The sequence below is a fragment of the Anguilla anguilla genome, chromosome 10 (genome assembly GCF_013347855.1).
Source record: "Anguilla anguilla isolate fAngAng1 chromosome 10, fAngAng1.pri, whole genome shotgun sequence".
Classification (NCBI taxonomy): Eukaryota; Metazoa; Chordata; class Actinopteri; order Anguilliformes; family Anguillidae; genus Anguilla; species Anguilla anguilla.
The window spans coordinates 28292619-28316842 of record NC_049210.1 but is presented as its reverse complement, the minus strand read 5'-3'; the positions used below and the strand labels follow the sequence as shown (position 1 = coordinate 28316842).

General features: G+C 40.6%; 1 protein-coding gene across 6 annotated transcripts in view; it reads right to left on the bottom strand.

Moving 5' to 3' along the window:
• The window catches only part of slc8b1 (solute carrier family 8 member B1), a 55999-nt gene that overhangs the window by 17991 nt on the left and 13784 nt on the right, over nucleotides 1-24224 (bottom strand). For 5 of the 6 annotated variants that reach the window (XM_035379685.1, XM_035379686.1, XM_035379684.1 and 2 more), the window contains 4 exons: nucleotides 12229-12286; nucleotides 8692-8797; nucleotides 6425-6592; nucleotides 5706-5822 (listed from right to left, as the gene is read on the bottom strand). In XM_035379685.1, the coding sequence (XP_035235576.1) occupies nucleotides 5706-5822; nucleotides 6425-6592; nucleotides 8692-8797; nucleotides 12229-12286 (449 nt within the window). The remainder of the gene's footprint in view (nucleotides 1-5705; nucleotides 5823-6424; nucleotides 6593-8691; nucleotides 8798-12228; nucleotides 12287-24224) is intronic. The other variant, XM_035379688.1, reaches the window with a different exon arrangement.

Sequence of the window (24224 nt, the reverse complement as noted above, 5' to 3'; positions counted from 1 at the left end):
TAAGGTAATCATGTGCATGCTTACAAAATGCTGTATTGTCACCAAAATACACCATTACAGCTGAATTGAAAAATAATGAAATGATCAGAGGCCAAATCTACAGTCATACTTCCTAAATGTTCACTCTGGCTGTGTCCCAAAACAAAGTCAGCTGCCTTAGAAGGCAGCATTTGAAGGATGCATTTTCACTATTTTTCACACTTGTCCTTCGTAGGCAGGTCCCAAACCGAAGTCACCAAAAAATGCATCTTTTTAAGGTGCCTTATTTAGATTAAATTTAAAGGCAGTGTCTGATGCATCCTTCAGCTGGAAGGCTATCCCATAGGTCTTTGCGATTTCCTCAGACTTCTCACTTCCGTTAAATTAATGGCGGCTCAAGACAACGAAGCGGTGGTGGGGGAGTGTGTTTACAAATGTGAGTATACAGTGAACTCGATTATTTGTTGTAGTTATAAAAGAACATTTAATTATTTATTGCACTGGAATAATGTATTTGATGTTTTTAAGCATCTGTGAGCTCTCCCTGAAGTAGCCAGCTAACTTGTTAGCAATTACATTACTTACTGTCCAATAGAACAAGACAGACGAACATAACAGTAACTTGGTTATCTATCGAACAAAGGTTAAGTTTTTTTACAGCAAACATGTTAATTTGGTTAGAAAGGAAAAAAGTAACTGAAATAATGGATAGTTATGTAGTTGGTTGAACGTTAAACTAATTTTGTTTTACCTTCAGGGACAAAGGAGGCTACAACAGCCTTTATAAAGGCTCGCGAGGAGTGCAAGAAGTTGTTCACTGGCCAAAAAAATAGCGTGCAAACTGGTTGGCTGTAAGTCAACTTCAACTAATAAGCAGTGCATTTTGCGGTGGTACTACACTCGCTTGCTCTTCATCCTTATTTACATTTTTGCAGGACTCTGTTGGAAAACCAGGAAGCTCTAAAAAAAGCAATTAAAAAAAATACAAGGTAATGATTTTTCATTTAGTTTATAGAAAATGTTGCCACATTAATAAAACTTAACACTTGATGAATATTTTTACATCTTTAAAGAGAGCTGGCAGATTAGAATTCTAATGTTATGATTGTATTTGACAATCAGCCATATAAAAAGGTACTAGGATGATAGAAACATTATTTGCGTAATGAAACTGGTACTTAATTGTAGATGCTGTACATTTTAGGAATTGAAATATCCTCAGTCGGTGAGTGGGACCGATAATGGAGAGGTCACTGCAGGTAGCTGGCCTCGGTTCATCCTAATGAATGAGGTATTAGGACAGAGACATTCCATCGCTCCTCCTGTCCTAATTTCCTCCATTCCTGAGGAGAAGCCAGTGCCATCTTCTGTGGTGACCTCTCCGGTCTCAAACAGACCAAGCAGAAAGAGGCGGGGGGACATCCTTCAGTGACTGAAGGATGATGCAGAGAGGGAGCAAGAGAGAGAAGAAAGGAGGGTGAGAGTAGTGGAAGAAAGGAGCCAGAGATTGTTCTCTCTTTTAGAAAAACTAATTTATAAAATATAATAAATTAAATTGTATTAACTCTTCAATTGACTCCTCATTTATTTATATTGCTATAGTTGCTATAGACATTTTAAATTACTGACAGCAGTTGTAATTTGATACAATTCATAGTTACTGTAGTGATGCAGCAGATTTCTAAGTTGTGTGTAAATAACTGCAATAGAAGTAGTTGCATAAATTATATTTATTTGCAAATATAATCTAACACCAATTCTAATCTAATCAAATATAGTCCAGCATTAATTATTTACATACTTTAAAAACATGTTGATACTGTGATGACATTTTTGATTAAAAAATTAGTCAAAATATTATTTTCTTAGTTTAATTAACCTTTTAATAAGCTTATTCATACATTTTCCGAGTATTAAAACAGAATTAATAATTAGAAAGTGAACACATTTAAAAAAGGAGCTGCAATAAAAGGGCTTTGAAATATTTAAACATTTTAAATTGTAAATCTATAACTTTACATTAAACTGATTAGACTACAAATTTTTAGAAATGGTCATTTACTTGTAAACAAATATGATCTCTGAGAACATTTCCATTGACCGCCCCATGTGCCACTTCAACCTCAACATCCCTCTCTTCCCTTTCTTCTTGGTCTGACTCTTCTTGTCTTTCTTCAGCTGGGAAGATGTCCCCCACACCCAGGTAGATGTTATGAAGGGTTGCACATGCAGCAATCATTTCCAGGGCAAAGGTCGGATGGATTTCAAGGGCTTTGAGGAAGATGTCTCTCCACCTTGTCTTCATGATTCCAAAAGCTCGCTCAATGACACAGTGAGCTTTGGAATGCAGCCGATTAAACTTTGCTTGATCGTTGCTCCTCACCGGCTTTTTGTAAGGGGTGATGAGAACAATTGGGTTGTCCAGGCATGGGTACCCTCCATCTCCTAGCAAGAATCAACCACAGCTTGCTATGTCGCAAAACCCGTGCGTCATGCAGAGCCGGGGAAACCAACATGAATGTCCACAAAATTACCTTCATGGTCACACACTGCTTGCATTTGTATTAATGCACATTTCTATTTTTATAGCATTGGGCTTCAGGCTCTCCAGGGGCTTTGCTTCACACGTGGCAACCATCCACGGCACCTACAGCATTGCGGAAAGCTGGTGGTTGCCAAGGTGAGCAAACCGCACTCTGATTGTTTCCAGCTCTTCCTCCGTACTTGGAAGCCTTACAACACTCTAGAGTACTGCCTTCAGCTCACCGGCCGCTTTGTGGATTACCCTGTGGACTGTTGAGCGGGGCATATCAAAAGCCCTTGACAGCACCTGGAAGGAGGTCCCACAAGTCAACCAAAAAGTGAATGCTAGTGTCTCCAGCCATGATGTTCTTCCTGGTCCAGGAGGAGGAGCAACACCTCAAGTGATTTTATGCTAAGCTTGAAGTCACGTCTGGTGTCTTGCGCTACATCCAGAAACACCTGGAGTAGGGGTACAGACCTGTTGAGGCAGCAGTAAGTCCTCAGGCCATCCTCCTGTTGAGATGGTAAAATTGAATTGAAGGACTATAACTACTGTTAGCTTGTAAACTGTATTATAAAAAATAAATTAGTATTTATTGCAGCTGTTTTAATTGTTAATTTAATTTAGAAATGTATTATAAATAGTTTGTATTGACCAATTGTAACTGTTTAACTGTAATATACCTTTAAAAATGTAATATAATGTAAATGTAAATAAATGTAATTCTGTAGTCAAAAAGTGATACTGATGCAATTAATACTTTCTCAATTCAGTCTGGTCTTATTGCAGAGTGCAGTTGATAATTCCAGGTACTAAGATGTTATTTTGCCGATAGTTTACTATATAAAAAAATATCTGTATTACGGAAAAAATAGTAAATACAGTGGGTTCCAGAATTATTGGCACCCTTGATAAATATGCACAAACAATGCTAAAAAAAATGCTAAACAAAAAAATATAGTTATTGACATCAGCTTTATTTTCCAAAATGTGTAAACTAGTGTGCTTGATTAATGATTCATTAGAATCAACCAAAGTCTTAAATTTTTTAAATAAAAAAAATATTTCCCCAAAAACCAAGTTCCACAATTATTGGCACCCCTGGTTTAATACTTTGTGAAAACACCCCTGGCAAATACGACAGCCATGAGTCTTTTCCTATAATTTGTGAAAAGGTCAGAGAACACATTTGGAGGGATTTTTGACCATTGCTCCATGTACTTTTCAGAATCATTAATATCTTTGGGTTTGCGCTTATGGACCCCCCCTCTTCAGTTCAGACCACAGGTTTTTGATGTAATTTAAGTCTGGAGTCTGAGATGGTCATTGGAAAACATGGATGTTGATTTCACTTAAGCATTTCTGTTTAGATTTTGATGTATGCTTGGAGTCATTGTCCTGCCGGACAATCTACCTATGACTAAGTCCTAGCTTCTTAGCAGAGACAACTAAATTTTCTGCCAGAATGTCCTGGTACTTTGTTGAATTCATTGTGCCATCGATCTAAAATAGTGCCCCAGGACCACTGCCAGCAAAACATCTCCAAAATATCAATGAGCCACCTCGATATTTGACTGTAGGTATGAGGTGCTTCTCCTGTATGCATTCCTCTTTTGCCACCAAACATGTTGATGGTGTGTATGGCCAAAACGGGCAATTTTGGTCTCATCTGACAATAGCACTCTCTTCCAGTCATAATTCCAATGAGGTTTGGCAAGCTCCAGATTCTTGGTTTTGTTATTGTGCTCAGTAAGGGCTGTCTTCGTGCCACCCTTCCAAAGAGTTAGTTGGTATGGAGGTGCCATTTTATGTTTTTTTTAGACTTGATGACCGCAAGAAACAAACCAATCTCTGCAATTCTTAAACAGTGATACTTGGGAAATGAATGGCCTCTCTCACTAGCTTCCTCACTGTCCGTGGGGACACCATGCACTTACTTTCTCTTCCTGGCAAATTTGCAACCATTCCATATGTTTTACATTTTTTTATTATTGCCCTTACAGTGCTAAGTGGTATGTTTAACCGTTTATGTCTTTTTTTGCACCCATTACCAAACTTGACAGTAAATTACCATCGGTCTCTTCTGAATTGACAGTTATTTGGCTTTTCCTATGCTGATGGATGACAAAGGGGATTTTCTATGCTTGTTACCTCATTTTTATTCTCTAGTGAAATTGGAAGTGATGGAATGACACAATATAGTTCCTTTAGACTGAGATTAACTAAATTAAGTAAAAATGTATTGCCAATTTCATTTTGTTTGATTTTACATACAATAATTATTAAGGGTGCCAATAAATATGGCACCTATGGTTTTCAGAAAAAATTAGATTACTTAAAAAAACACTGAAGCATGAGAGTAAATGTACTGAAATAAAAGTATATAGTTCTCCCATATGTTTGAACATAACATATAGATTATTATTTGTGTCATTTATCATATGCAATCTTTTTTCTTCATTTTTATTAAGGGTGCCAATAATTCTGGAGCCCACTGTAGATAACCATGAACAGAAAAAATTGACAATCTTTTTTTCCCAGTTTAATTAATTCAGAGTAAAACCAGCCAGCTAGCTAACATTATAGCTAACTGTTGCTGGAAGTAACAACATACCTGCTCATATTTGGCAACTAGCATTTTAAGTCGCCGGATCCTCCTTCTCGTCCTCAGTAGTCGTCAGTGCTCGGCATTATAATATTCCTCATTAATTAAATTGAGAATTATACAAATCACAGTTATAATGACTAAATCAAAGCTTGTGGATGGGTCTCTCAGTTGGAAAGTGAATGCCCTCAGCTGTAATCGCGGTAATTACAACAACAGTAAACGCTGATCTCATGAACTCTCTGTGACGTCATCCTGCAAAGTGCGTGCCAAATTCCTTGCCTTTCGAGATTGCTTTACCGTTAATGCCTGCAGAGGGAGCTGCCTTCTAAGGCTGCAGGCACCGAGGCAGCTGACTTCGTACTGGGACACAGTCTATGTGTTGCAAGTACTGTACGATGAGAGTAGTGAAGAAGTGAAATACACAAACACAACACTGCTGATCACTTTGAAGCTTCAACTTGCTTGTATCAGAGTAATATTAACAGCTACCAAAAATCAGTGTCAAATTTTAATCCTATTCAACTGGTTTACTACTAACAAAATTCCAGCGCAACTAACTGAGTATCCATGTCTCTTGATTCCATGGGGTCTTACCAGGGGTTTGGGTCGAACCACTCTGCAAAGACCCATGCAAGGAATGTTTCTGCCGACTGTAAATGTAGGCACTGATGATGACCGTTAAGACATATACCACATACAAGCCAATGTATCCTGTAGGCAAAACCAAAGTCAGTATGAATTATTTTGTTAATGAGCATTTAGTTGGTACATACAGGTCATATAAAGCTGTACTCTTAACATCTCATTCCTCATTTATATTTTCTCCCTAGGAGAACTGGCGCATCTGGTGCATGTTGACAGCAAATGTTAAAATGATCAGAGGTGCGGTGCGGTGGGGAAAACCATGTAGTGCAATGGGAATAACCTGACAACCAAATAGCTCCTAATGGGATGCTACTGTATGTCACCTCTTCTTGGAAGAATGGAAAATTCTGAATTGATCTGCTATTATTTAACAATTGCTGTTTCAAAGGTCTCCTAGCCACAGACACTAGCACAGTGAGGATTCAATACTATAGACATTGGTGCAAATCACTTCACTAATCTGAAGTGCATCGGCTGATTGTGCCACACACACACAAAAAAAACTAAAGCTGTAATTTTTGATGGGGAAATTCAAATTGATATTTTCCTCTTAGGAACAGTGTCCATCTCACCAATGAATTAAATGAATAATATATGGTAACCTTGATATACCACAGGAGGATCTTAGGAGGAGGCTGAAAGGTATAAATAGAGGCCCTTAAGCTTACCCAGAGCCTCCAGTAGTGTTATCTGATGCTTGTAGAGGATGACAAAGGTCCAAAAGACAGCAGCCATGTAGAATATGACATCTCGCAGAAAGGGGCGGGAGGCCACTGTGAATGGCTTCACCAGAGCGACACATCCTGCTACTACAGTGGTGACAAAGATTCCTGCTCCTGGATGACAAGAACAACAAGAATACATCATCAGTGTCAAAGAAGCTGAAAAGCTGTACCCAAAATGGCACTTCAGAAAACAGGAAGGAAGCAATTACAGAAGTACAAGACAAGCCATTCAAAGTGGTACATCATTATAATGTCCTTCCTTTTTCTGAGGGCTCTCTGCCAGGCACATTCCTGTTTCTGTCGCTTAAAAACAATTTCTTCAGTAGATGAGAGTATAAGCTTTCTAATGATGCATAACATGTCTAATTTTGCTTTTGGAATGGCGTTTTTTAGGTTAGCGTAACCAAAATTTGTTTTGTCATCGCATTCACTTACGCATTCACTTTGTGGTAGCAGTGAAAGATGCTGCACCTAACGACACTTTGTCAACGGTTTTTCGTAATTTCTCGGAAAATGCTATTATTATAGAGTTCTGAGCATAGCTAAGCCATATGTTTGTGATAGACCTAGCTGACATCGTTTTCTAGAGGAAGACAGAAGCGGATAGAACCATATCACTGATTTACTGTCTCTGTCTATCTAATGAAAACAGATAAGATTTCATCATTGCTATGTAAGTATTACTGCTCAAAATATTTTGGTTATATATATTATTTTTGAAATTGAGTGTCTTTAAATAGGTTAGTGGTATTTTATTATGAGGATATTTCATTTTTTGCTTCATAGATCTTTAGTAGTTCTACATATCCACCCTTAGATTTTATGAACTTGTGGTCAAGAAGTTTTTCATCCAGCACATGTATACTTCAACCTGCTGTATATATGCAATCTCTTAGTATTTCATTGCGAACTAAAAAAGAGCAAATTAATTTTGGATTTTTTGCCAAGACAATTGCATTTGTGGCACTTTATTTCTTCCAAATTTATGAATATAAACTAATCTAGTAAGGTAAATGGTACAAATGTCGTGCTTCATTTAAGCCATTTTTAAAGTCTCTGTGGTGTCCATATCTGGAGTTATAAAGCTTTAAACAGGGTACCTGCTAAATGGGCAAGGATTGGCCAGATTTGGTATGTGTGATAAGGGGTTAATACATGTCAGTTGCTTCATTCACAATTGCTAAAAATGCTCTCTGTACCAGCTAACAACATCAAGCCAGCGTTTGCTACAGCACACAACTCTGCTTGCCTGCACTGATGCACCCCACATTATAACAGAGGCTAGTACTGGCTACGAGCCAATTCTTATTCACAGCGGCTATATTTAAAATGAGTTAGAATACAGCTATTTCTCACCTCATTTTCATTATTAGAAGATTTTAGTAACATTTATTGGTGAAATGAGAAAACAAAAAAATTAATTGTGAGCTTGTCCCGTCTCGTCTGCCATCGCGCAATGAATGGTGGGATATTAGGTTTGTTCTTGTTGGGCAAGGATGCATCGGATGCAGACTTGATATTTGAGGGGAATCAAGACCACTTCCGAGATTATTAACCGTTCTAACTTCTATGTGTTCTTGCTTTTGGAACAGGACTTGGGCCGTTAAATATGATGTCACACGAGTTCACAAGACTGCAAGAATGTACAAGCACAGACATTGAGAAACACCCTTTATCTACTGTGTTTTTACTCAGCTCTAACCTCATCATAAATAATCCTTTGTAAACTAATACCATGGTTACCACTATAAAACCTCTCTGTGATCAAATTTCAAAAAGAAATAAAACAAGCATGTATCAACACAAGACAGAAAGGAGGCAATATACAGGACTGCTGAAATGATGGCAAACCAATTCAGCCATTTTTACAAGGAAATATGACAAGGCATTTAACAAGGGCTGTGTCCAAGTCCGATCTACTGCATTTTTGTCCTGTGTACTACCATCATACATCATAATTATGGGAACAAAATGTTTGTTTACTTCCTAAAAAGTATGGTCCTGAAAATACTTGGCAAAAACCCAGAAATAAGTATATCACCAGGGGATTTTAAGTACAATACATTTAGAGAAAACTTTGCCTAATGAACAACTTTCTCATCCAGGGTACTCAACAAGCATGCTCAATAGAATGGAAGGTTACTGATTCGTACATAGCCAAGGACCTCTATTCAGAAAGAATAGACACTCAGAACATATAAAAACCTCACCGAAAAGAGCTCCTACAGCCAAGCCTGCAGTATGGGGCCGTGAGAATGCCACCATTGCACTGAATACATCTGGTGCCCCATTCCCAAGAGCAAGGAATGTCACCCCCTAAATCAGGAGTCAAAGAAAGCAGGAGAGGCATGTTGGGGAATAATGTGATGTGTGTGCTCATAATGTGAATGAACAGTGTTAATATTATAACTAATATTCATAAATGATGGTTCATGGTACACACATTGGCATGCAAAAGTTAGGCACCCTGAGTGAAATTCCATGTTTTGTTTATTATCTAAGTGAAACAACCTCTAAAGATAAGAACCTCTGCAGAGAACTTAAATATGACATATTTCTGTAAATATTGTATGCACAATTCAGCACTTTTTTCTTGAATTTAAAAGACTGAAAAAATTAAAACGGCAAATGTGGCATGTGCAAAAGCTTGGGCATGCAGTCAGTCAGAACTTAGTAACATCTTCTCTGGCATAAAGCTTAGCTTCCAAACATAGTCACATGATACACCGTTTGAAAGTCCTAAAACTCATGGTTCTATCTCTATAAACTATTTTACAATGCCAATGTTTCAGTGACAATGAAATGTAATTTGTAATGTGGGGTGGCAGTACAAGCTTGGGCAGTCCTGAACTTCTTTGCATTTTAGAAATCCACAGACGAAACGAATCACGACAAAGTCAGTATGTTTGTCTCAAAAAGAATCCAGTAAACAAAATCCAAAGTCATTTTTAGTCCCAATAAACATTCTAACTTGGAGAAACCTTGATAGAATGTCCGTTGTTTAATTAGAAATTTTCCATAGGAAATATCATTGTTGTCCGCTTCACCATTGCAAGCACACTGAAAGGATTGTGTACAAAATAATGTTATCTCCGGTTTGTATAGATTCTGATTCTCTGGAACAAATCTAGCCCACCAATAAGCTTCTCTGACCAGTACTGGTCAAGTAGTCCCTCAGCATAGTCAATGGGACCCACAATGACTCAACATGGACAATACAACTTCTGCCCAGTACACTGCCAGCCAGTGGATCACTATTATAGTGATGACAGAAGCATTTTAGATTATGAAATTACGTTTCTAACGGTATATCAGTTGTTAGGCATGCATGAAAAGACACACAGTGTTTCTCAAGTGTAAACAAGCCATACTTTCTTCAGTGTGCATGCTGAAAATGTTATGCATGAGTCTCAACATGAGACCTTACATGCCTACAAAGGTTGTTTTAGAACAAAAATTTATTTTTCAATGTTTAAGCCTAAACAGAAGATTTTGTATTTAGAGGCCCTGAAAGAAATACGTCTTGAGTGTATAGTTCTGAGGAGGATGGTGAAAACAGCTTTGACTCCGCAACAGAAAGCATGTCCAATGAAGGACTTCATCCAATTTTATATCAGCGAGCATCTAAATACATTCTCAAAATATTTTCATTATTATTCAGTCCTCTTATAAATAAGGATTAGGCACACTGAATAATCATAAAAATATTTTGAGAATATTGAGAATAGAGAATATTTTGAGAATATGTTGACAGGGTGAAGTATTTGTCAGACCTTAATCAATGGACCTCAATCAATGGATTAGTAAAATAATGCAATGTATTTATTTTCTACAATTTTCCAGACCTGCTGCTGCCAGAGGTTGCAAGGGAGAGGGAGGTGGGGGGGAAGGAGAGGAAGTGGGAGGAACATACTCTTTCCATGAGCATACAGCATACAATATATTGAATTTTACACCTCTAAAGGCCCATAATGCAATTTGGTTAGTGTCCCTTTGGAGTCTCCTGCCCAGACATAGCTCAGAAAAAGCAATGTAGAAAGCTCATTTTGGTGGTATTGTCATGCACATTGAACCAGGATTTGTCCAGCATTGTGGCTGCATTGTGTTTTCAAGCTCACCAGGAACATCTGTACCCGCTCAAAAAAAATAAAAATAAATAAATAAATTTAAAAAATCATTTTAGGTGAGAAAAAATCTTCCACTTCTGTTACTTTGTTTCAGCAAAATTTAGAATTGTGACTCTTGGAAAACAAAATTACAAGGCTTGCGGTTCAGAAGATACCAGGATTATGTGTGTAGCCAAAAGGGTTAGTAACCATTTTATTAACCATTTTATTTTTGGAATTTCATTTTCAGGCATGTGTTTAAGAAATGGTGTGATACAAAATTGGTTAAGTAAGTAGCTCATGGTTGATCTTTTGATATGTTTCGTATCACTGTCTAAATATACAACCATTTTACAGCTTCAATTTCTTCACTGACTCTGGGACATTAGCTTCACGAATTTGGAGATATTTCGTTGAATCCATTCTTTCTTCCAGCCGCACCTTTTTCCTCTGCCACTGGCTGCCACATATTTACAAAGTATAATAGGTCCACTCCCATGCTTAATAGTTGGCAAGGTGTTCTTTTCTTCAAATGCTTTCCCTGATTTTCTCCAAATGCATCTTTGGCGGTTGTGGGCAAAGAGTTCAATTTTTGTTCATGAGTCCACAGCACTTCCAAAAAGTTCCAAAAATTCTCTGGCTTATCAAATTGTTGTGCTGCATACTTCAGACATGAGATGAGTTCACAGGAAAGGTTTCCTTCAGATAACTCTGCCATGCAGATAATTTTTGTGTAAGCAATACTGCACCGTGGACTGGGGCACCACTACTCTGCTGTCAGCTGAAACTTTCAGTAGGACATTTGCAGTGATATGTCATTTTTGTGTTGAATACCGACCAATCTATGAGCAGTTCTATCCGAGATTTTTCTCACTTCTTCAGATTTTGCCTTGATTTCAGCAGTTCCCTTTAACTTCCTTTTCTTAATGATGTTTCTGACAGTGGAAAATCCAAGCTGAAAGCTAGTTATGTAAGTTGCTCTGGATAAGAGCGTCGGCTAAATGCCTGTAATATAATGTAATGCAATGAAAGTGTTTAGAAACCTTATAACCTTCCCCTGCTTTGTCAATTATCTTTATTTTCAAATCTTCAGTCAGCTGCTCTGAGAGGTTAGAGGAGCACTCTGAGAGGTTGGAAGCGTCAGAGTATTTAATAAGCTCTAGAATTTTCTGCTTTGCTCTGGTTTCATTTAAGGTCTAACAAGTTAATCAAGTTTTAAGACCTTAAAAACATTAAATGATCATCTGGAAGGGTGCCAAAATGTTTGCACATGCCACATTCACTGTTTCATTTATTGTTTTAGCAAATAAGGAGTAATCACGCATTCAAATTTGCAGAAACATGAGTTTGTACCCTGTAGAGGTTGTGTCAACTTATTTTCACTCAGAGTTTCAAAAAAAATTTGCAATATGACCAGAGGACAAAACATTTGTATAGCACTGTACGCTAGATGACAGTACAGTTGTTCTATAAAATGAAGAGCTTTGTTCCTTTACAGACAAGCTGGTCTGTTTTGTATGCTGTAAAACTGAATAAGCACACTTTGCTACATTTTCCAGATGGCCAAATGTCTTATTAGTTTAGTGGGTTTAAAAGCATATATATGGTCAATAATTGTTGGGGTATTTCTGTGAAGGATACAGCCACATTGTGGGTCAAGCGCAGTGTGGTGGAGATGGCAGACAAATTTGGACAAAAGCTGTGGAAAAAGAACAGAGACAGGACCAGTTAACTGCAAAAATAACTACAACAATAAATATAGCTGCAAAGCAGCAATTCCGGGGTCCAAGCAGCTGGGCCAACATTACGCTGGAATCAGCCAACTGCGAACCAGGCTTAATTGCCCGATCGGTGCCCGACCTCGCTAATGATCTTCTGACTGAATGGAAGCAAATCCCTGCTCCAACATGTAATGTAAAACCTTCCCAGAGGAGTGGAGGTTGTTATAGCAGCAAAGGCTGGACCAACTCCATATTAATGGCCATAATTTTGGATGAGATGTTGGATGCCAGATGTCCACATACTTTCGGCCATGAAGTGTCAAAACATGTTTCAAGGCCAAAGACTAAGTCTGGAATGCATCAGACTAAGAATTAGTGCAGTCACCTAGCATCATATGCATATTTACATATACTAAAATATGATTGCTGTCCTTCTGCCATCTTTGAACATTGAAACTTTGATAGACCGGTGCAGATTTAATCACTTTGGTCCATCACGAAGAGAGCATGCTTTGCGGGATTTAAGAATGTGACAGACGCATTAGGCCTACTAAATAATAAAACAGGGTTGGGGTACTGTGTGTCTGTTTTTATTTCATCACAGTTTATTTTGGTACAACATGGAAATCGTAAATATTATAATTTTTTAAAACGGGAAAAGCAACAGAACTGCCAAAAATGACAATAATCAATGGCAATTGTAAACTGTATTCCTGATGCTAGAGCGACATAATGGCAAATCTGAAATTGCTGGCTAAGGGAAAACATAAACAAATTTTCTCAAATTGTTATTCATGCCGGTACTAAAAACATCCGTATGAGGCAATCAGAGGTCACGAAAAGTAATTTTGTTTGATGGCAAAAACGATGTGCCAGTCAGTAACTTGCTCCACGCCCTACCCTATTCAGTGCAGTGATGAAATATATAGCAAATTACTGTTGTTAAATCACTGGTTAGCCAAGTGGTGTGCATCAAACTTTAATTGGCAAAGTTTTTGGGGAAGAGATGGTGTTCATCCATCCTGTGAAGGCACCGCCCTTATATCTAGAAGGATAGCCTCTAGTTTCAATTCTTGAAATTGACTATTCAGAGTCAAGGCCTGGTCACACACAATCTGCCCTACACAGATGATCCTCTTAAATCAGCATTTGTGAATCCATCAGCTTCACTCAAAATGTTGTCTGTCCCACACATTATTGGGGTCATACTTTAGATATGGTCTTAAGTTTTGGTGTTGATGTCAGTGATGTTGTAATCCACCCACACAACCCTATTTTGTCTGACCATTTCCTTATAACACTACACCTACAGTTGGCACACCCCATAACATCTGAACTTAAGATGTACTTAGGTCACACTATTGCTACCACTGCTACAAACTTCATTGATACAATTCCCGAATACTTTGACTTTGATTTTTCAGCTTCCTCCCTGTCTATTGATAATCTATTAGAGCGATTGGCTATTGCACTACATAAAACCCTTGATGTAGTTGCTCCATTAAAAAGTAAAAACGTTATTGAGAAAAGTTTTTGACCCTAAATTATACATGTCCTGGATATGAAACTCCTTGACCTGGACATTAAAGCATTTTATTCATTTCTGGAGAGATTTTGGATATGTTTCTGGACCCCTAGATTTTTTAGACCACTGTACTGACGGAAAGTTTGTAATTCTCACTTGAAAATGATGCAACAGTGAGTTTCTTGAGTCAAAACAGTGTATTTGTAGTGAAATACGTGAATATGTTGTGATTTACAGCAATGCATAATTTAGACATTTTGGATAGATTTGGAGACGCTGGGTACACTGCTTAGTTTTTGCTGCATAAATCTATAGTAGTTCTACATATCCAGCCTTAGATTTTATGAACTTGTGGTCAAAACGTTTTTAACCCAGCACATATAGTTTAGCCTGCTGTGTATATGCAATCTCTCAGTATTTCATTGCAAACTAAAAAAGTGCAAATTTATTTTTGATTTTTTGTCTAGACAATTGCATTTGTGGCACCTTATTTCTTCCAAAATTATGAATATAAACGAATCTGTGTTATTATTGTAAATTTCAAGTCTCTGTTGTATTCACATCTGGAGTTATAAAGCTTTAAATAGGGTACCCCCTAAATGGGCAAGGATTGGCAAGATTTGGCATGTGCACTAAGGGGTTAAATGCTTTTTGTCCATTATAAAGCATATACATGTGCATCTTATGAATGTTTGAGATGAAACATTGATATCAGATTACAAAATAATGCAAAAACATTGTCACACAATATGGCACAGTACCTAAATGTGTAAGCATTAACTCTTGTATGTTTTTCAGTACTCTACAGTATTTAATGTTTTCTTGTATGGGGATGGGATGACATTAAAACAATATTCAACCGTCCACAATTTTTTGGCAATGTTCCAGCTCACGTCACATCTGGTGTTTCAAACACAAACCCTACTAAGCTACCAACTGAACTACTTATGTTACAGTGTGAAACGTGCTCATTATAAAATACCACTAACCTATTTAAAGACACTCAATTTCAAAAATAACGTATATAACTGAAATATTTTGAGCAGCAACACTTACAGAGACAGAAAATCAAAGCTGTCATTCTCCTCTCCACAAACGGATTGTCCAAGACAATATATGACCACTCAGCCTCGAAAGGGACATCTCTACACGTAAAACCAATGGTAAGGTTGTACATTTATTCCATATTTAGTCCCATATATTGACAGTAGAATGACATAGTATTATTGTATAAAAATTCCTTGTTTATTTCAGTGTTCAGTGAGCAGCGTTTTTCACAGCTGTACTGGCATACCTTTGGCTATTGTTGGCTTTATCTTGCTGCTATGACCGAATACAAATTTTTAGTGGTGAAAGAATGTTTTTATAAATGCACAGATAGACACTATCGTCCAATGTGTTGTGGGTGGGGGGTGTAGTTGCAGATGAGACTGCAGGGAGGGGGTGTTTGGTTAATGGACGACGGGTACAACAACGGTGGCGATTGGAAACTCTGTCTTACTTGTCCTGAATCATCTACTAATATAGCTAGAACACAGAGTTTGTGTTTTCAACTCAAAGTTTGGTTGCAGGAGAACTGAATGTCAACAATCTAGGCACGTCGGCGTGCAGACCACTAGGGGGCTTGCGCAAAGAGGTTAACATAGAATTCACGTTACCTACCTCCCATTACGACTTCCTTGCAAAATTTGCACAATTTGAATGATTTTTAAAGACTGATATTGTAGCCTACCTATTCAGTCATCTGATTGCAACCTACTGAGTCTACTGGTTAGTAGGTACCCACTGAATGATTTGAATAGGTTGATTTATTAAAGACAGGGCATCATTAAAAGGAATGATATTTTCTGTATCAGGTGGACTTGTTGACTGTGCTAAATAGACTTTCTAAATGAAAGTACATGGCGAAGGTTATTGTTTTGGTACAATTGTGTGGGGGGAGGGGGAGGGGAGGGGAGTTTAACGGTTTCCAATATTTGGGGGGTTATAGAAACATTATAGGTTATAGATTATAAGTAACAAAACACAACATAACATAATATAATGGGAATAATGGGACAGGCCATTCAGCCCAATGATGCTTGCCATTTTCCTAACTAAATTAGTGCTCTGATTACCTACAGACTAGATAGTATCTAACACTGTATAAAGCCTAGTCTTGAAAATCCCCAGTTTCTACCTCTATCACGTGACCTGGCAGGCTATTCCACACATTGACTACTCTGCCTGAAAAAATGGAATCTACCTTTTGTTAATTTCCATTTATGTCCCCTCGTTCTACTAACATAACTCAACCTGAAGAATCTCATAGTTCACTTTGTTGATCCCCTTTATGAATTTAAAAACCCCAATGAAATCACCCCTGAGTCTCCTTTTACGAAGCATGAAGATGTTAAGCATCTTAAGTCTTTCCTTAGCTTTTATCTATCATCCCAGGAATTAATTTTGTTGCTCTTCTTTGAACTTTTTCCAGAGTCTCTATATCTTTCGTGTAGTAAGGTACCCTACAGCAAAGAGCCTAGAACATGAAAGACTTTTATCAACCATTATTCCCAAGTTTTTTTCAAACTGAGCATGTTCCAATTTTGTTCCTTTCATAAAGTAATCCTGCCTAATGTTTTTTATTTCCCACATGCAGAACTTTACATTTGGCTATACTAAATTTCATTTGCAGAGTTTCAGCCCACTTCTGGATTTCCCTTAGGATGTTGCCATTTCCAAGGAAAACTTCCAACTTGTCTCTAATATTAGATGGGACAGACAACATATTTTACATATGATGCAAGTCAAACTTACAGGCTTGTATTTTCCTGGATCAGTACGTCCCCTTTCTTATATATTAGTATTATATTACCTCGCTTCCAGTCCACAGGAATTGCTCCAGTTTCTAAGGACTGTCTAAAAATACCTGCCAGTGGTTTAAAAATACTCTCAGCTAACTCTTTGAGTACTCTTGGGTATATGCCATCAGGACCTGCTTTCTTGTTTGTGTTTAGTTGAAGTAATTTATGCAGTACTTCTTTATCCTCTATTTTTCAATATCTGATAAGACATATACTGAATATGTCTTCCAGTCTATTAGTAACCTCTTCTCTAGAAAATCTCTCAACAAAATGACTATTTAAGGCATCAGCAATATCTTTACTCTTAGAAAGCAATGCTCCTCCTTCATTCCTGATGCACCTGATATCCTCTCTGATTTTCCATTTCCTACTACAGTATTGAAAGAAACATTTATGATTACTTTTTGCATCATGGTCAATTTGCCTTTCAAACAGCCTCTTGCCTTCCCGTAGTTCTTTTTTAACCTTATCACACATATTACAATATTCAGCCTTATTAATCTTTGTGCTGTCATAGTTATATGTCTAATACAGTTTTGTTTTTTCTCAAACTCTCCCATATGCTTTGTTCATCCACTGGGGGGAGAGCTTCTTCAACTTACTTTTCCTTACCTTTGGAATTAATTTACAATGCGCCTCAAGAATAACCCTTTTGAACCTACGCCACTTTTCATTCACAGTCTTGCAGATAAGAAGTTTTACCAAGTCAATATTACATAAATGTTTTCACATCTTGTTGAAATTGGCTCATCTAAAATTAAAAATTCTGTCCATAGAGGAGGCCTTGTTAATTTGCCATAATACATCAAATCTAACTGCAGAATGATCGCTAGTCCCAAGTGGCTCAATTACCTCTATGCTACAAATTCTGTCTGGATCATTACATCGCACCAAATCCTGAAATGATTTCCCTCTTGTGGGCTGAAAGACATATTGTGCCAAAAAAGGTCACTAATAACATCTAAAAATTCTTCCTCACTTTTTCCTTGTCCTATCATCATTTCCCAATTAATAGGAGGGTAATTGAAGTCACCCATAATAGTCTCACAATCCTGACAAGCTTGTTTTATTTTTCCAAAGAGCGTTGAGTTCACACTACTGTCTAAAGCCGGCAACCAGTAACACACTCCAACCATAAGGCCCTTTTCATGTTCCCCTATGAGCTTTATCCAAATACCCTCATTAGGCATGACCTGGTCGATTTCTGGAATTTTCTGCACATTAACATATTCTTTTACATAGAGAGCTACACCACCACCTCTCTTACTGGATCTATCCTTCCTAATGAGTTTGTACCCTTCTATATTATATTCATCCCCATCCTCATCTCCAAACCATGTCTTTGTAATCCCAACTGTCATAACCTCCCCTATATATAGCAGCCTCAAGTTCCAAAATTTTTTAAAAATACTTCTAGCATTTAAGCTAAGACATTTCAGATGATTACTTCTATACATCCTCTCCCGTTCCCTCACCCCTGCCGTCCCAATACACCCTTACTACAACTTTGCTTTAACAAAACTTCATTAATGTTCACACTATTATAGGCCTCCTAGTGTCGCCCAAACCCACTGCCAGCACTACACCGGCCGCTCCATTGGCCGGCAGTGCACAGAGCCTCCAAGCACCATTAGCTGCCTGCAATGCACAGAGCTCTCTGCGCCCTCCGCCCCCTGTTTCTCCACGTTTTCTCTCCTCACAGACTCTGAAGTTTCCCAGCTCCTGCTCGCCCACTGCCCTACCACCTGTGCCCTCGACCCTATCCCCTCATCTCTCCTCCAGGCAATCACACCAGACATCCTCCCATTTGTCACCTCCCTCGTGAACTCCTCCCTATTTTCTGGATGTTTCCCCTCATCCTTCAAGAGGGCCCACATCACCCCGCTGCTGAAGAAGCCCACACTAGATCCTTCAGTCGTACAGAACTACCGCCCGGTATCTCTCCTCCCTTTTCTATCCAAAACACTTGAACGTGCTGCATCTAACCAACTCTCTGCTTTCTTCTCTCAGAATAACCTGATTGACCCCCACAGTCTGGCTTCAGGCCTGGCCACTCGACAGAGACTGCACTCCTCTCGGTCAGTGAGTCACTCCATGCCGCACGAGCAGCCTCCCTCTCCTCTGTCCTGATTCTTCTAGACCTCTCCGCTGCATTCGACACTGTGGAGCACTCCATCCTCCTGTCCTCCCTGGCAGCAACAGGGATCTGCGGCACAGTCCTTGACTGGATTGAGTCTTACCTCTCCGACCGTTCCTTCCAGGTTGCCTGGGCGGGAAAGGTATCGCCACCCCGTCCCCTCGCCACTGGAGTTCCCCAGGGCTCAGTCCTCGGTCCCTTTCTCTTCTCCTTATACACCAAATCCCTTGGCCCTGTAATCTCTGCCCATGGCTTGTCCTATCACTGCTATGCCGACAACACACAACTCTTTCTCTCCTTCTCCCCATCGGACACACAGGTCCCTGCCCGCATCTCCGCTTGCCTGAGGGACATCCAGAGCTGGATGGACAATCACCACCTGAAGCCCAACCCGGGAAAGACGGAGCTAATCTTTATTCCTGCTCTAACCTCTCCCCTCCTCGATTTTTCCATTTCCCTAGGGGACACCTTAGTGACATCATCACCCTGTGCCAAGAATCTCGGAGAAGTGATGGACAACAGGTTGTCCCTCTCCAAGAACATCGCAGCAGTAAGCCGGGCGTGCAGATTTTTCCTGTATAACATCCGGAGAATCCGCCCCTTTCTCACCACCTACTCAACCCAGCTCCTGGTCCAAGCAATGGTACCATCCCGCCTGGACTACTGCAACTCTCTTCTGCCTGGACTACCGGCATCTGCCATCAGACCCCTGCAACTCATTCAGAATGCTGCAGCTCGTCTGGTCTTCAACCTCCCCAGACACTCACACGTCACTCCCCTGCTCACTACCTTCCACTGGCTGCCTGTTATAGCTCGCATCAAATTTAAAACATTGGTCCTAGCATACCAGGCAGTCAAGGGATCAGCCCCAGCATACCTCCACAAGATATTCAAACCCTACATGCCAGCCAGACCCCTCTGTTCTGCTACCTCAGGACGCCTGGCACCTCCCCCTCTTCGCACCTGCGCTTCCTGAACACATCTCCTGTCTGTTCTGGCCCCACGATGGTGGAATGACCTCCCCGTGGAGGTCAGAACAGCTGAGACACTGACCCGCTTCAAGCGACGACTGAAGACTCACCTCTTCAGGCTGCACCTCTCCCCATCCCTCCCTACCTCCCTGTAAATGACTGTAAACTTAGGGTTGTAACTAGGTAGCTGTTTTGTAGGTGACTTAGTTAATGCACCTGTTTTAACTACTGCTTGTATTTTGCATAGGCTGCGTTGTTGCTATTCTCGTTTGTGTTAGTGTTAAACAGTTTAACTTTCAGGGTCCAAGTTGAACTCTGCGGTTGTTCCCTGCACTTGGACTGGTACTTCTCTCTAGGGTTTTCGTCATACTTGTTCCTGGTTATGGTTATACACTTTGTTGTACGTCGCTCTGGATAAGAGCGTCTGCCAAATGCCTGTATTGTAATGCAATGTAATGTAATGAGCCTCCAGAGCCACCAAGCTTCATCCACATCAGCTGTCTGTGCTCCACTGGCCCAACCAAGGATCCAATGGCCCCAATCCACAAAGAAAGCTGAGTGGCAGCAGGTTGATGAGGACGTAGACCGGATCTTGGAAGGGACTACCAATGGGGACGTGGACCGCCGGCTGAAAACTATGGCCACCATCATAGTGAACATCGCAGCTGAGCGATTTGGGACAGAGGCAGCTAAGCCCGCACCATTGGCCTACGCTCCAAATGACCGAGCAAGGAAAATCCAGCGTCTCAGGGAAGAACTCAAGTCGCTCAAGAGGCAGTACAAGACGGCAGGAGAAGTCGAGAAGGCCGGCCTAGCAGATCTTCGGGCAATCCTCAGGAAGGAGTTCCTGACCCTGCGGAGAGCGGAGAGCCACAGAAGGAGGCAGAGAGAGGGCAAGAAAGAGAGCGGCATTCCTGGCCAACCCTTTCAAGTTGACTAAGCAGCTCCTTAGCCAGAAGAGGATCGGCCGCTTGACCTGATCCAGAGATGCTATCAAGGACCACCTCAAGGGCACCTACAGCGACACCAGGAGAGACCAACCACTGGGTCCATGTAATGTGCTGATAACACCTCCAGAACCAACAGCAGACTTCAATCTGAAGGAGCCCTGTCTGAGTGAAGTGGAGGAAGTGGTGAGGAGGGCGAGATCTAGCTCGGCACCAGGCCCAAGTGGATTGCCCTACAAGGTCTATAAGAACTGCCCAAAGCTACTCCATTGGCTTTGGAGGGCCCTAAAGGTGATCTGGAGGAGAGGGAAGGTCGCCCAGTCATGGAGATATGCAGAAGGGGTATGCATACCGAAAGAGGAGAGATCCAAGAACATCGACCCATTTCGGATCATCTTCTTGCTCAACGTGGAGAGTAAGATCTTCTTCAGTGTTGTGGCCAAGGGACTCTCCAACTTCCTGCAGAGTAACAACTACATCGACACGTCGGTACAGAAGGGAGGCATACTGGGGGTCCCTGGTTGCCTTGAACACACAGGCATGGTGACCCAGCTCATCAGGGGGGCAAGAGAGGGCAAAGGGGACCTGGCTGTACTGTGGCTAGATCTTACCAATGCCTATGGCTCAATACCCCGCAAGCTGGTCGAGGTTGCACTGGAGAGACACCACGTACCCCAGAAGGTGAAAGACCTAATCCTGGACTATTACAGCATGTTCAGCTTGAGGGTCTCCTCTGGCCTGCTGACATCTGACTGGTACCAGCTGGAAGTGGGGATAATCACCGGGTGCACCATCTCGGTGACCCTCTTTGCGCTGGCAATGAACATGCTGGTCAAGTCAGCAGAAACAGAGTGCCGGGGCCCCCTCAGCAAGTCTGGAGTGAGGCAACCACCCATCAGAGCCTTCATGGACGACCTCACGGTGACATCAACAGCAGTGCCAGGAGCCAGGTGGATCCTCCAGGGGTTAGAGAAGCTCATGTCGTGGACACGCATGAGTTTCAAACTCGCAAAGTCCCGGTCTTTGGTTCTGAAGAGAGGGAAGGTCACTGACAAGTTCCGCTTCAGGTTGGGAGAAGACCAGATCATCTCAGATCGGCCATCACAGAGAAACCAGTGCAGAGTCTTGGGAAGATCTTCAACTGCAGCCTGAAGGACACAGACTCCATCAAGGCTACCAGTGCAGACCTGGAGGCCTGGTTGAGAGCTGTGGACAAGTCTGGGCTCCCCGGAAGATTCAAGACCTAGGTCTACCAGCACGGAATCCCCCCAAGAATCCTCTGGCCCCTGCTCATCTATGAAGTCCCCATGACTGTAGTGAAAGGCTTTGAGCGCAAGGTGAGCAGCTATCTCCACAGATGGCTGGGCTTGCCACGAAGCCTGAGCAGCATCGGGCTGTTGTGAGAGAAAAATTATGCTTAGCCACAGCAATAAGAAACAGTAAATGGAAAATTACAAATGTACCTTACCCCTCCCTTAAAAGATGTGTTGTGCTGAACCGAAGGATGTAAGGGAGGGGGAGAAGATTATACTTCATGCGAGATACGCCTATGAAGTGTAAGCTTATAAAAGAGAAGGCTCTCAAGTGTTCAGAGAGCCTTCATGCAGAAACTGTTTTTTTCTCTGTGTGAACTCTCCTATTTGGCCAAATAAATGTTTGAACTGAATATTGTGTGAAAGTCTATTTGACCCTTCTCACCGAACTTGGAGATCTAGAGAATTTCCACCACAGTAATTTGGTGTAGTCGGCAGGATCGCTAACTTGATTTACTCTTCCAGACGCTTGGACAGGGGAAACTGTGCACAGCCGGGATTTTGGGAATCCCGAGGTTCGACTCTCCGTGGAGTTGTAAGTGAAAGGACCGGAGCAGAACAAACACCTGAACCCGAGGTATGTCTGGTGGAGGTGATCAATACACAATCCGAACAAAAGAAAAAGGTGAGAACATAATATTCATTCTTAGGTTGTGGACCTTGGGGTTGGAGTCCCCTAAACTTAGGTTGCGAACCTTGGGTTTGGAGTCCCCGAAACTTAGGTTGCGAACCTGGGGTTGGAGTCCCCTAAACTTAGGTTGCGGACCTTGGGGTTGGAGTCCCCTAAACTTAGGTTGCGGACCTTAGGGGGTTGGAGTCTCCTAAATTTAGGTTGCAGACCTTAGAGTTGGAGTCCCCTAAGCCTTAAGGTTTAAGGTACTGATGGGTTTTGCTAAATATTTTCGAAGAGAAACTATTAGTAGTATCAACCACTAGCTGGGGAGTTTGAGGAATTCCAGAAACTAGTTACAAAGTCACGGACTTTGGAAAAGTACTTTCGAGAGATAAAAATAAAAGAAAAGTCATGCAGTGGGCTCCAGAATTATTGGCACCCTTAAGAAAAATGAAGAAAAAAGGCTGCATATAATAAATGACACAGATAATAATCTATATGTTATATTTAAACATATGGGAAAACTATATACTTTTAATTCAGTAGATTTACTCTCATGCTTCTGTGTTTTTTTATTAAGTGATCAATTTTTTTCTGAAAACCATAGGTGCCATAATTATTGGCACCCCTAACAATTATTGTAAGTAAAATCAAACAAAATTAAATTGGCAATACAATTTTACTTAATTTAGTTAATCTCAGTCTAAAGGAACTATATTGTGTCATTCCATCACTTCTAGTTTCACTAGAGAACAAAAATGAGGTAACAAGCATACAAAATCCCTTTGTCATCTGTCATTCCATCACTTCTAGTTTCACTAGAGAACAAAAATGAGGTAACAAAAATGAGGTTACAAAATCCCTTTGTAATCCATCAGCATGGGAAAAGCCAAATAACTGTCAATTCAGAAGAGACCGATGGTAATTTACCGTCACAAGTCTGGTCATGGGTAAAAAAAAGACATAAAAGGATAAACATACTGTGGTGTGGGGATGGCTGGTTTAAGCAGCCACACCTGCCCTGGGTCAAGCTAATTAGACCTGGCCAATTGGACCCAGGAACAGGAGTGGCTGCACCTGTGCGTAGTGAGGTAATCACTGCGCACAGGTTAAATCTGCCATCCCCACCCACACCAGGGAGCTTCGGTCATGACTGGGTTACATCTGCTCACTTTGGCTGTTACCATCTTGCCAAACCCTCGTGAAATAAATCTGGACTGTTTGAACATCTTCTCCCTGTGTCTCTGTGCTGGAGGGCCCCAAGGAAAGCCACTTCGGTGGCCTGTGGCAGGCGTGTTTGCCACACATACCACTTAGCACTGTAAAGGCAATAATAAAAAGGTGTAAAACATATGCAATGGTTGCATATTTGCCAGGAAGAGGAAGCAAGTGCATGGTGTCCCCACGGACGGTGAGGTAGATGCTGAGGGAGGCCATTAATTACCCAAGGATCACTGTTTAAGAATTTCAGAGATTGGTTTGTTTCTTGTGGTCAACAAGTCTAAAAAAAACATAAAATGGCACCTCCATACCAACTAACTCTTTGGAAGGGTGGCAAGAAGACAGC